The sequence below is a fragment of the Rhineura floridana genome, chromosome 3 (assembly GCF_030035675.1).
Source record: "Rhineura floridana isolate rRhiFlo1 chromosome 3, rRhiFlo1.hap2, whole genome shotgun sequence".
NCBI lineage: Eukaryota > Metazoa > Chordata > Lepidosauria > Squamata > Rhineuridae > Rhineura > Rhineura floridana.
Genome location: NC_084482.1, coordinates 177862479 through 177876709, shown reverse-complemented (window position 1 = coordinate 177876709; position 14231 = coordinate 177862479). Strand labels below are relative to the sequence as shown.

Here is a 14231-nt window from a genome sequence, read left to right as displayed (position 1 = left end):
CAAAAATGCTTAATATATATTTGCAAGTTATTAATTAAAATGTGGCAAGTTGCCAGAATTCTGAGACTGGGGCTATAGCAGCTGCCTATAGGGTATGTTATAATTACCATGCCATCCATGAAAGAGTCCCTCCAAAAACTGTAATTCTTCAGGGTGGCATGCTGACAAGACAATCTGACACCAGTTTTCACTTTTAATTACGGTACAGATGGCATCGATGAATACTTAAGTCTGTTAATTTTTGTGACTAATTTTGGCAAGGAACCAAAGCCCAGTAATAATTCATGATTTGTGTACATTTCACATGAATTCTACATATATGCACTGTTAAGTTTACCAAATGTATAAAAGGGATCCTTGTTGATACGTTACTGTCTCATGATAAATACTTTAATGCAGTAACCACCATTATAAGGTCATAATACAATCAACCATTCCAGTACAGTCATATTGGTGTGATGACCTTTGGTTAAAGGGGTGTTATAAATAAACATTTATTATTATTATTATTATTATTATTATTATTATTATTTCAAATAACAGCTAGCTCAAGTGTGAAAAACAGTAGTTCTTAACAATGTAAAATGTTTGTATTGCTAATTATTAATAACTGGAGACACAGTAGGAAAATATTAATTTGTGAGATAATAACAGAGGCTGATTTATAGCTGTTATTGTTGGACTATACCACTTCCACTTCAGTGGAAGAATGCATGTTTGAATGCTCCCCATGAAATCACCTCTCTCTACATAGAAAACAAGCACTTTGATATTCCAGCTTCCTTTCTACTCAGAGGTAAGGCTCACTGTGTTCAGTGGTGCATACTCCCGGGGAAATGAGCATAGGATTGCAGCCTAAGCAACTTTCTTCTATTGTATTAGGGTCAACTTATAAAATCAGCAGAATCTTGTGGCACATCTCTGCTTAGGTGGTAGGTGGGGTGTGGAATATTTAAAGGTATGTTCTTGGCTACAGCTGGTGGTTAAGGAGGACAGAGCTCAACCATGAGCCCAGGTTCAGATAACTCACTAAGCCAAAACTTGACTTAGTTACCATGCTGAGCTAAACTAAAAGAACCAGGGAAGAGCAAAGTGGGGGTGAATTCCTCTCAGAGAGCCATTACATTCACAAAGTCCTAATAAACAATCATTTGGCTTATCGCAACATGTGAAACAGGACAATGCATACTTGGACTAGAGCAGTACACTGGATTACCTGACATTCCAGTCAAGCTAAGATTGAGTGGACATACGCAGCTGTACCCTGAGTTGAGACCATTGTGTCATCTAGCCTAGGGGACCCTACTCGGAGCAGCTGCAACTCTCCAAGGCTTCTGCTAAATCCAATCCTTTCAACCAGAGATGACAGAAAGCGACCCTAGAACTTCTCCATGGAAAACACATGTTCTACCACTAAGCTCCAATATATGTGGATGTAGATGTTTGGCATGTGAAAAGCCCATTTCAGATATTAATACTGGGCACTCTGCACGTAGCCATGCCCCACAGTACAGTGGCTGAAATATCTTGTATCCAAGGAAGCAGCGTGCCATGCAGCTGTAAACTCTGAAAACACGGGGTTCCTGATTGTGTGGACTACCGGTACAGTCACTAGAGATAGGGCTCAAAGCCAGCCACTGTGCATGCAGGGGACCTGATCTAATATCTGAAAAGAGTTAATGTGTCAATTGGATCTACCTTTGAGTAGCTGTTGTAATAACTAGATGCATAAGCAGTTGCAAGGCTGTAAAACAAGTGAGAGTTGTCAGTGATGCCATAACTTAGCAATGGGAAACTTCCAGTCCATGGGTTGTATTCATCTAAGTCCTACTCAGAGTAGGCTCACTGAAATGAATGAACCTAAGCTAGTCATGTCTATGAACTTCAACAGGTCTACTCTGAGTAGGACTAGCATTGAATGCCATCACATGTACCTAATTATACACTCCAAGCCTCCCCATTTGACCTGCGAGGCTTTTTTGGCCAAGCCAAACCACAGACATCTCCCCTATACAGTACCTGATGCCATATGTGGAGTAGGTAAAGATGTGGCAGGGTCAAAAGTGGGTTTGCTGGCAATGCTGATCAGCTTTGCCTTTTACCCACATGACTTGGGTTAAAAAAGGGGGGGTGATGGTGACATTGAATGACATTACTGTGATGCTGGGTGACTGACAGGTGGGTGGGGCTGCCCACCAGTTAAACCTGACCCATAGGTTGTGAGAAGATAAGGTTCTGGCCTGCCAGCCCTGCCATAACTGATAACCTTCAATACATTTCGCCCTCTGTACGATAAACTGCCCTATGTTGTTTATGATGAAATAAAGCCAAACAGAGTTGGACATGTTATTGTGTGCAATATGAGCCTGGGCAAAAGACAGATACAGATCTCTATGAAGCTTATGTACCCACCTTGAAACTTTCTTCCAGTACTTCCCGATGGTACTGGAAGAAAGTTTCAAGCTGGGCTCATTGGGCTAGAAGCTCCAATTTCCCATACAAGGCTTGTTAGTAAAAATAAAAATAAAATAGATATGAAGGATTTTAAGAACTTAAGTCATGAAGTTTTGAAATGTACCTTAAAGATGAGCTCTGGGCTTTTAGCTGCCACTTCTTCTATATCAACTCCACCTTGTGGGCTGCCAACCAGAACAGGCCCATTGCAAGCTCGATCCATTAATATTGCAAAATAAGTTTCTCTTGAAATGTTTAGTGCTTCTGCCACCATAACCTGCAAAGTACCATTTGGCAATGTATTATTCACGTGGCTTTGCTGGCATTATGCAACAGAGACAGTATTTTGTAAGGTGCGTTAGAAATTCTGGCTTCTAAGTGAGGAAGGGACATTATTCAGAGAGAACACATTGTACTGTAATAAATGTGCATTGGAGTTCGACTCACATTTTGAATCCATCATTGATTTCTCTTGTCACTGAAGAAATCAATGACTTCATTAGTACATAAGTATCATACAGTTCTTTTCCATTTCATTTTCCCTGGGATTATGGAAATAACCCACAGTGCAGATTGAGGTTTATGTTAAAGAGAAGAAACTACTACAAACTAAATAGGGTCATTTTCACAAGTTATTTGATATGAATGGAGAAATAGTACACTTACTTTGGTCTAATTAGGATACCTCTATATTAAAGGAAAAATAAAAGACAATTTTGACTTTTTATCCACAGCTAAGAAAGAAGGAAAGACAAATAACTATTTTGCATTCAGTTCTTCCTCCAGGAACCTGAGGATAACCTGTGTGAGACAGGTTAGATTGAAAACAGTGACTGGTTCAAGGTCACTCATTTATGGCTGAGCAGAGAACCCAAATGACATTGTTTTGTTGATATTCTGTGATGTGGGGTTTTTGTCGTCGTTGATTTGGTTTTGCTATCTTCCTATTTCTGAACATCTCTCTCTCTCTCTCTCTCTCTCATCATACTTAATGTAGTACACTGGGTTGGCAACTCAGGTGCTGAGCCAGTATAGCTCAGTCACTTGACACTCTTAGTGCGTCCCATAACATAATAAATACTATTATAACTGCTATAACTAGGATCAAGCTATTTGCACCTTTCAGTACTACCTCCAAAGTTGGGAGCAGTATGCCTCTGAATACCAGTTGCTGGGAATCACTAGGGACAGTGCTATTGCTTACGGGCTTCCCATAGGGATCCGTTTGGCCACTGTGAGAACAGGATCCTGGACTGGATGGGTCTTTGGCCTGATCCAGCAGGGTCTTCATATGTACATCTTCTCCCTATCCTGATTAGACCTATACAACAAGAATCAAGCCTTTCTACTGCCTCCTCCACCTTGTGTTATGTTTTCTCATCAAACTAGAGTGTGTTGGAACCTTGGAAACTGTCTCAGTTCCTGCAAGATGGTTCTTTGGCCTAATCCAACAGGGTTCTTACTATGTTCCACAGGTCAATCATTTCAGCAGCACACTGTGGTCGTGGTCCTAAGTTCTGCTTCATCTGAATGCCTCAGATGGAGCTACCAGAGCCAGCAAGAGTAAGATCATATTTCAGTGGAATATCAGGATGAATAATCATCAAGACATTCACAGTACCAACATCTTACCATTCTTAAGATTTCCTCTATGAAGTTCTCACAACTCCTCTAACAGACTTTCTAATCAGCAATCTATCTGCATTAACTAATGAATATATCCCCAGGAACACGTATCCTCTTTGCCTATGGGTTCACTGCAAAAATCACACTATTTGGTATTTAAATGCAGAATTGACTTTTTAGCAGGGGAAAGAAAGCAATATTCTTGACAGTGGAAGTGGGGGGGGCACTGAATATTGGCTGTGCTTAATGAACACCAAATGGCATTTCAGCAAAATGTTCTGGGATTCAACCCAAGGGTACTGTGCATGTCATATATATGTCATTCTTTTAATCTAGATTTCATTCTCATTTTCTTCTTTCCTTCCTTTCCTTAAAAAAAACATTAAAAATACCAAAACCACAAGTTTTAAAAACACCTAGTTCTTGAAATCTGAACAAATTATATCAATACAGCCAGAGCTTTTTTTTGGGGGGAGGGGTAAAAAATGAGATGCCAATACTCATTCCTTGATAAGAATACCATGGGTGTCAGCACAAAATGGCTTGCATGGGCAGTAAAAAAAGAAGTGCTGGTACTCCATGCCAGTGAGTACTGTATCTATATCTATATATACATATGCCCTAAATACAGTACACTCTAATTTGTTGCAGTAATTCAAGTACAGACTTCAGAGTTACTTTGAAAATTAATCAGACCTTTAATATTATTATTATTAATAATAATATTAATATAATAATAACAACAATAACAATAATAATGATGATGATGATGATAATAATAATAATGGTTTATGCATTATACTGCTTATATTTATTCATTCCTTGCAATACTTCCTTGCTGTGTTAACTATTAATGATTATAAGGAATAAGGGCACATGAAAAGGCATTTTTAGTATTTCTAATGACAGAACTGTCTCCCTTTAGAAACTTAGCAAAGTCTGAGATTGAGCATCTTTTAGCAGCTCTACAAGACATATCTGTTCAGACTGGCTCTTTTATTTATTTATTTATTATTTAATTTATATCCCGCCCTTCCTCCCAGCAGGAGCCTATGGCAGCAAACAAAAGCAGTAAAAACACTTCAAAGCATCATAAAAACAGACCTTAAAATACATTAAAACAAAACAACTTTAAAAACATTCTTTAAAAAAGCTTTAAAAGCATCTTAAATAAAAAGGGTTAAAAAACATACTGTTTAGGGAAAAAGGGTTTTTTAAAAAAATATTAAAAGCAATTCCAACACAACGCAGACTTAAAAGGCTTGTTGAAAGAGGAAAGTCTCTGGGTCTTGTGAATGCTCTTTATGCATCATGTGTTATATGATGTTTGCCCCAAGCCTTCAACATGAATAGGGCTATGAATTTAAATGAATGAATGAATGAAATCCTATATTTAGAAACTGAGAGCTTCTGTAATATCTTCTAAGGATCTACCATGACAAGAAAGTTTAATTATTAAAAAAAAAATTATCCACATCATTAATTCAAACTTTAATAAAGTTGATTCTCTTATTGCTCTGAGAAAAGGGACAAACCAGAAATTTTAGAATGTGAGGTGAAAGCTGCTCTTAAAATACTTGGAAGAAACAAATCACCAGGAACAGATGGCATACCAATAGAGTTGCTACAAGCTACTGAGACTGAATCTGTCCAAATTTTGACAAAAATCTCTCAAGAAACATGGAAAACTAATCAATGGCCCACAGACTGGAAGCGTTCAATTACTCCCCAATTCCAAAGAAAGGGGATCCCAGAGAATGCAGTAATTTTCAAACTATTGCCTTAATATCCCATGCAAGTAAAGTAATGCTCAAGATTCTACAACAAAGGCTCTTACCATATATGGAGCAAGAAATGCCAGACATCCAAGCTGGATTTAGAAAGGGAAGAGGCACCAGAGATCATATCGCAATCATACATTGGATAATGGAACGGACCAAGGAATTTCAGAAGAAAATCACCCTGTGCTTTATAGATTATAGCAAAGCCTTTGACTGTGTAGATCATGAAAAACTATGGAATGCTTTAAAAGAAATGGGGGTGCCACAGCATCTGATTGTCCTGATGCGCAACCTATACTCTGGACAAGAGGCTACTGTAAGGACAGGATATGGACAAACCGATTGGTTCCCCATTGGAAAAGGTGTGAGACGGGTGTATTTTATTACCCTATTTGTTTAATCTATACGCAGAACATATCATACGGAAAGCAGGATTGGACCAAGATGAAGGAGGTGTGAAAATTGGAGATATGCAGACGATACCATACTACTAGCAGAAACCAGTAATGATTTGAAACGAATGCTGATGAAAGTTAAAGAGGAAAGCACAAAAGCAGGACTACAGCTAAATGTTAAAAAGACTAAAGTAATGACAACAGAAGATTTAGGTAACTTTAAAGTTAACAATGAGGACATTGAACTTGTCAAGGATTATCAATACCTCGGCGCAGTCATTAACCAAAATGGAGACAATAGTCAAGAAATCAGAAGAAGGCTAGGACTGGGGAGGGCAGCTGTGAGAGAACTAGAAAAGGTCCTCAAAGGCAATGATGTATCACGAAACACCAAAGTCAGGATTATTCAGACCATGGTATTTCTGATCTCTATGTATGGATGTGAAAGTTGGACAGTGAAAAAGGCGGATAAGAGAAAAATCATCTAATTTGAAATGTGGTGTTGGAGGAGAGCTTTGCGCATACCATGGACTGCAAAAAAGACAAATAATTGGGTGTTAGAACAAATTAAACCAGAACTGTCACTAGAAGCTAAAATGATGAAACTGAGGTTATCATACTTTGGACACATCATGAGAAGACATGATTCACTAGAAAAGACAATAATGCTGGGAAAAACAGAAGGGAGTAGTAAAAGAGGAAGGCCAAACAAGAGATGGATTGATTCCATAAAAGAAGCCACAGACCTGAACTTACAAGATCTGAACAGGGTGGTTCACGACAGATGCTCTTGGAGGTCACTGATTCATAGGGTCGCCATAAGTCGTAATTGACTTGAAGGCACATAACAACAACAAAGGTTCTCCAAATGCCATGAGGCCATAAAAGAATTTTAAACCTACAAAATAGCTGCCAGCTTTTGAAGAAGCCAAAGGGAGCTCTGTTTATTTAAGACAGATTGATCTTGCACCAACATATTAAGCATTATTCCAGGGGGGCAAAAGGTCTTCAGTTTCTAAAGCTCATTTGTTGTTAAGGACATCATCCGTACTCACGACATAAACCATGATCCTCCCTGCCCCCATCTTCCTAGCAAGACTGGGAACTGTAGTTTCATTGGGTTACTGAGAATACTGTATTTGAGTTCCTTATTTCCTTTCATAGGATCACGTCCCTACACTTCTGGAAGCAAAAGGGGATGCAAAACAGAGAGCGACAGAAAGAGGAGGTATCCTCTATATTTCAAAATCTTCACTGAAAAGTAAATTGTCATGTCTGATATCTGCCAAACATGTTAAACTTAAAGAAAATTACCACAATGGAGGACAATGGCCCAAAACACACACACACACCTATCCATTTCGTTGACTATGCAAAGTTAATCCAGGAGACTTCGTGCCATTTAGCACATGGTTATGTTCCTGACCTTGTATATTTCAAGGAAAACTAGGAAGGTGAAATGAAAGAACAGAAATTGTTCATTGTGGATTAATCCACATGTATTTGCAATCAGTGAAGAGTGTGCTACTTACTTTAAATATAAAGCAGATAGCACTTCATATCTTCTGATATAGTTTCCCCAATTGTTTCTTTATGTATGGAATGGGCTATACCAACGAAGGAAAGCAAAGGTCTATTTATACAGAAGCTGAAGAACTGTAATGATCTGATTGGGGCAATGAGTTTAATCTCCTAATGCCTCCTCCATTTCTTTCCAGCTGATCTGGCCTCAACTAGTAGCAAAAATACTCATAGTTGGTTCCCAAATTACTTGACATTGCCTCCTACCTTAATGTCATCTGCAAATTCCGTCAACAAGTTTCTTCATCCCTTTCCCTCACCCACACTAGTAATTAATAAAAACTACACACACAGCTGGGTCACTGAAACATTTCTTCAGCTGCAGAGGAGCTCTTGGCAGATAAGCAACTTCCACACGGCTGGGAGAACATCAAAAGGGCACTTCACTGCACATTCATTTGAATATCTATTCTAAACATACAAGCCTTTCGTTTTGTATTGATTTCACAAGAAAAGCAGAAAGCCTGCTTTTCAAGCTTAACCATCTAATAATGGATATGCAATATTTCAATCACAAGTGAAAGAGAAATATTTCCCTGTCCATGTACCGAAAGCAATTCAACCAGTAACTGGAGAGATACTGGACTATTTAGGAAAATGGGTGTAGTTTACATATACCTAAAACTTTTTTGGCAATAGTCCTGTGCGCAATTATTACATGTCCATAAAATCCACTGAAATCGATGAGACTTCTGCACATACAGTGGAGTGGGTAACTGCAGGCTGTGACAAAAATTTTAAGTCAAGAATGCTATCTTATTTACTTATTGCATTAGGTATTGGGCATAACCTAGTTCCTGCTTTTTATTCTAGATCATGGTTTGTTAGTAATGTCTATTTGCCAAGCCTTGCTTCAGAATTTCATGCCCTCTACCTTATAATCCATGTGAAGTCCAAGCTACCCCTGCATCCATTATGCATCCTGTCCTCCACTCACATCTTTTTAGCTAGCTTTGCATTGATGTGAAAATGATAGAAAACTGACAGTTTCACATTATCCTGTGAAAGATGGTACTCCACCTTTGGAAATATACTGATGTGTGCAGCTGCCTTATATGAGTCAGACCTGTGGCCAACCTAGTAGAGTGAACTTATTTAATAGTAAGTGGTCTATAACTGACTTTTTTTTTAAGTGCCATCTTCTCTTACTGGTGGCCCTATAGCAGCCTTTCCCAACCAGTGTGCCTCCAGATGTTGTTGGACTACAACTCCCATCTTCCTGACAATTGGCAATGCTAGCTGAGGCTGATGGGAGTTGTGGTCCAACAACATCTGGAGGCACACTGGTTGGGAAAGGCTGCTCTATAGTATCTCAAGCAGAGGTCTTTCCTGGATCTGATACCTAAGACTGAACCTTAAAAAACTGCTGCATAAGACGCATATGCCATATCACTAAGCTACAAAGCTCTTAGATCTCATAATGAGATTATAAATTTCAGGAATTAACTTTACTGATTAAATTAGTATGGCCAAGCCTTTTCATTCTATTAGTTCTTGCCAGGTACACCAGCCAGCGAAAACTTGCATGGAATTAGTTTTTTGAATGGACATCTCGAAGCTTATGTTACAACATGGGAAAGGAATAAAAAAACCCCATTAAGTTACATTATCAGAGAAATAGTATGCAATATTTTAGGAATTTGGAAGGGGAAAACAAGAACATACCTATAAAACACAAATCCATTCTATAGCGACAGGGCAGTAGCTCAGTGGTAGAGCACATGCTTTGTATGCAGAAGGTTCAATTTGCAGGATCTCCAGGTAGGGCTGGGAAACACCAGTGTGAAACCCTAGAGAACTGCTGCCAGTCAGTACCAACAATATTGAGCTAGATGAACCAACAGTCTGTTTCGATACAAGACAGCTTCCTAACATATTAGCTGCACTTCACAATGCTTGTGTTGATTGTGCTCAAGTTCTGCTTTCAGGCTTCCCATAGGATCTTGGTTGGCCCCTGTGAGAACAAGATGCTGGACTAGCTGGGCCACTGGCTTGATCCAGCAGGGGTCTTCTTATGTTTTTATTCTGATTTACAGGGGGGAGATTTTCTTACCTTCTTAACTTTAACACCACCCTTCGGTGTTTGCTTAGTGGTGAGATTGTATCCAATCATCTGTTCAGCAAGCTGCTCTACCACTTTAGGGCTACAAAAAAAAGGAGGGGGGGCAGGGTGGGAGGGAAGAAAATCTACATTAATAGATAGAACTATAAAAAGATCCCACGCAAAGAACTGAAAAAAAAAATCTTGCTATAATTTGTGGACTTACTCCTTGGTTAGATGCACACCTCCTTTCAGTCCACTGCTGAAAATACCCTTTCCTCTTCCTCCAGCCAAGATTTGAGCCTTCAACACAATTTCTGTAGCCTCTGTGAAACAAACAAACAAACCATGCTGTTGGGCAATCAACACTGAGAATACAGTACCTGCCCAAACATTAAAATCAAATGGGGATGACTTTCTGATGGCACAACATCTACTAGGAACCCGGTATGCAGTTACAGGGTGTTCTCCGTGCAAGCCTCTAAACTCTGAAACTCCCCTCAGTGTTGATGCTTTGTAGTTTTTGAAGACAACTGAAAACTTAAAGGAACTCCAGGTATTTGGAGGCTGCTTTGGGCTCAGAGAAGATCCTCCGTGGCGCAGAGTGGTAAGCGGTGGTAACGCAGCCGAAGCTCTGCTCACGGTCGGAGTTCAGTTCCAACGGAAGGAGGAAGTCGAATCTCCGGTAAAAGGGGTCGAGGTCCACTCAGCATTCCATGGTCGGTAAAATGAATACCCGGCATATGCGGTGGGGGGGGTAAAGAAAGGCCGGGGAAGGAACTGGCAATCCTACCCCATATATACGGTCTGCCTAGTAAACGTCACAAGACGTCACCCTAAGAGTTGGAAACGACTCGCACTACAAGTGAGGGGACACCTTTACCATTACCTTTTTTGGGCTCAGAGAGGAGGCAGGATGTAGTAAGAGGACTATTGCTGGCTGGGAGGTGGATCCCAACTTTAGCTATTCCAGAACTTTTCTGCTGTACCTGCACATGGAGAACAGCAGCCTGTTGGAGGAGCCACAAGATTTCGCCAGCTAGCTCTACCCGTGAAGAGCAATAGTAAGAGCTTAGCTGTACCCGTTTTCCAAGGGGGGATCCTATTTATCTGGAGGTTGTTATGGATGGCAGGCTGGGTAGCCTCAAAGACTAAGATGCCAAATGGGACCCTCCCCCTTGGGAATGTTCTTCAGGGTGTGATGATCACAGAGGACAGTGCTCCTGGGTGAGAGATTGGAGTTCAGGCAGGGGTATGTGAGTTGACCTGACTTCTAGGTGGACACACAGGCCTGCCAAGGCTTGAGTCCTGGAGCCTTGCAGCTGGCAGGCACTCCCCCCGCCCTCCCCGGGAGGAAGGAGAGGCAAGAGAAATGGCACCAAGCCGCTCCAGGGAAGCGATAACCTTTTACCTGCTTGTCACCCTCCTCCATGGTCAACATAATTTCAGTTTTCTGACACTTTCATAGAGCTGGGAGGGCAGCTTATGGGCTTCCCTAGGTGAATTCTGACTTTTATACTGTGTTTATATGTGTTTATGATTATTATTTATTTATGTATTTTGCTTTGTAAATTAATTTGATATTTTTATTGTACCTTGTGTATTTTATTGTAAACCGCTTTGAGATCTTTTAGATAGTAAGCGGTCTATACATGGAAATAATAATAATAATAATAATAATAATAATAATAATAATAACAATAATAATAATGATAATAATAATAGGTACAAAAGAAGTTGCCCTATACCGAGTCAGACCATTGGTCTGTCTAGCTCAATATTGTTTACACTAACTGGCAGCAGCCCGTCAAGGTTTCACAGTGGGGCTTCTCCTTCTGCATGCAAAGCAGATGCTCTATCACTGAACCATGGCCCTGAGTGAATGGTAGCATGCTGGTGGGCTGTATCGGTAGTGAGAGTGAGGACGCACCTCACAAATGTATGCTCAAGTGTGATTGGTGGGTATTTGACAACTTTGTTATTTTTATTATGTTTTTAATTGATTTCTCTTTTGTATCAATATTTTGTTTACCACTTTGGGGGCCTTTGGGCCCCAAAGCATTACATCAATAAACCATAACATAACCTTTTTTTCCCATCCAGCCTTTTGTTTTTGCTCATCCTCCTCACATTTTGCTGTTGTACTTTGTCCTTACTCCACTGACTGATGGTGATTTTATAGATAGGTTATGTAATGGTTGGAGGGATTTTTAATATGTTTTATTTTTGTGGATTAATCTATTGTTTGTTTTACATAGCTTTGGGAAGCATTTTGCCTGGGAATTGGTCAATAATTTTTAATAAATAAATTTTAAATTTGTTTTTCTAGACTATCCTTCATCCAAAGGATCTCCAGAGCAGTGCACACAACCCACACAATAACAAAAACACCAATTAAAAAACCCAACCATTAAAGCAGTTCAGTGGTTTAAAATAAACTCATCCAAGTTATAGTCCTCACTCAAATGCTTGCACAAAGAATTTCAAATTGTCTTTCTAAAATCCTAAATGGGGGGGAATGTTTTGTCTCCAAAGAAAGGAAGTTTCACAATCAGGAAAGCACCATGAAGAAGGCCCTCCCTCACATCACTGTACATTGGGCATGCCTATCAATGAGACCAGAAGGGCCTTCCCCCAGAACACAAATCTTTAAGACAGATATGGGAGAAGATGGTCCTTATTTGGGAACTAAGTTGTTTAGGGCTTTATGCCCTAACATTAACACCTTGAATTGGGTCTGGTAGTGAATGGCCAGCCAGTGCAGTTGCTACAAAATAAGTAGGTATGATTTCATCAGATAGCTCCACACAGAGCACATTACAGTAGCCCAATCTGGAGGTTCCCAGAGATCATTGTTGCCAAGGTATCCCAGAAGGACTACAGCTGGTGAACCAGTCAAAGCTGGAAATAGGCACTCCTAGCCACTGAAGTCACTTGCTCTTCAAGCTTCTAAGCTGGATCAAGGACCACCTCCAAGCTGTGCAATTCCATCCAAAATAGTGCCCCACTCCTGGTTATGAGAATTGTCCACCAACAGAGCTCCTGTATTTTCAGGATTCAACTTCAGCTTACTGGCCCACACCCACCCAATTACTGCCTCTAGACACTATTCTACAGCAGGCACATGTAGTCTCCCACCCAAATTTAAACCAAAGCTGTCCCTGGCCACATCCGTACCAGACCTTTATTCAACTTTAGACAGTCATGGGTTCTCCCAAAGAATCCTGGGAAGTGTAGTTAGTGAAGGGTGCAGAGAGTTGCTAGGAGATGCCCTGTTCCCATCACAGAGCTTCAGTCAGAGTGGCCAACTGTTAAACCTCTCTGGCCACTGAAGCTCTGTCAGGGGAATAGGAGTCTCCTCTCAGCACCCTTCACAAACTACACTTCTCAGGATTTTTTGGGGCAAGCCATGACTGTCTCAAGTGAAATCAAAGTCTGGCGTGGGTGTGGCCTCCTGATTAGGCAAGTCAAGCAGCTGTGAGTCTGGCTTTTAGAACACTGACAGTTGATTCTTACTGAGCACGTCCGGAGTTATCATTGGCTTTAATGCTAAATTTCTTAATTTAATTAAAAATCGGCCAGGCATTTTTTTAACTTTGAAACTGCAGAAGATGAAGGTCAGAGTATGGGGCAAAGTGAGTAATAGGATTCCATGTACTCTGTGTACATGGTTGATTTTTAATTAATTTCAACAAATTATGAGAACTCATGACAAAAAAGTGCTGGTTTTTTTCTCCTCTATTTACACTTTGAACTCTCAATTCTCTCTGACTGTTTTGTGTATCACCATGAAGATTTACAGGGTTGTTAAGCAAGCATTTCTGAGTTCAGTACTATAAGTTTTGTAAGGTTTTGTTTTGAAATGAGCTTATGGGAAGCATCAGAATGGCATGGGGGTATTTTCAATTTAACATTGTGGAATGCGAAAAATCCATGCTGGCTATAGTATACAGCCACTCTTGTGACTTAGATCTAAAGATCTAGTTTATAAGGCATGGCCCAGATCCAATAGTACACTGAACACTATACAGGCCAGGAGAGATGGGAGCCGGCACAATAACTGAAGCCAGTGAAGGCTGCTTTGAGCCACTGAAGCCACTTAGCTTCCAGAGACATGGCTGTATCTAAAAACAACCACAGATTATGTACCAGTAGCAGCAGAGTGGGGTAGCATTGCTCACCTGGCTTCCCAATGAAAGATCACTGCTGGTAACTGAGAAGCAGAGGGACAAAGCATCCGAGAGGTCCGCACAATACTGTGCAGCATCAAATTGGCTCACCAGCTGTACCCACATTGCACTAAACTTCCTGCTCCCTTGCCCCTCCCTTCTCTTGATTATGGGCAATGACCCC

At 40.3% G+C, this 14231-nt stretch overlaps 1 protein-coding gene across 3 annotated transcripts in view; it reads right to left on the bottom strand.

Annotated features, from left to right (window-relative positions):
* SUCLG2 (succinate-CoA ligase GDP-forming subunit beta) overlaps positions 1-14231 on the bottom strand; it is a 349371-nt gene that overhangs the window by 143766 nt on the left and 191374 nt on the right. For all 3 annotated transcript variants that reach the window (XM_061618679.1, XM_061618681.1, XM_061618678.1), the window contains exons 3-5: positions 10105-10204; positions 9891-9981; positions 2579-2731 (exon numbers count right to left, since the gene is read on the bottom strand). In XM_061618679.1, the coding sequence (XP_061474663.1) occupies positions 2579-2731; positions 9891-9981; positions 10105-10204 (344 nt within the window). The remainder of the gene's footprint in view (positions 1-2578; positions 2732-9890; positions 9982-10104; positions 10205-14231) is intronic.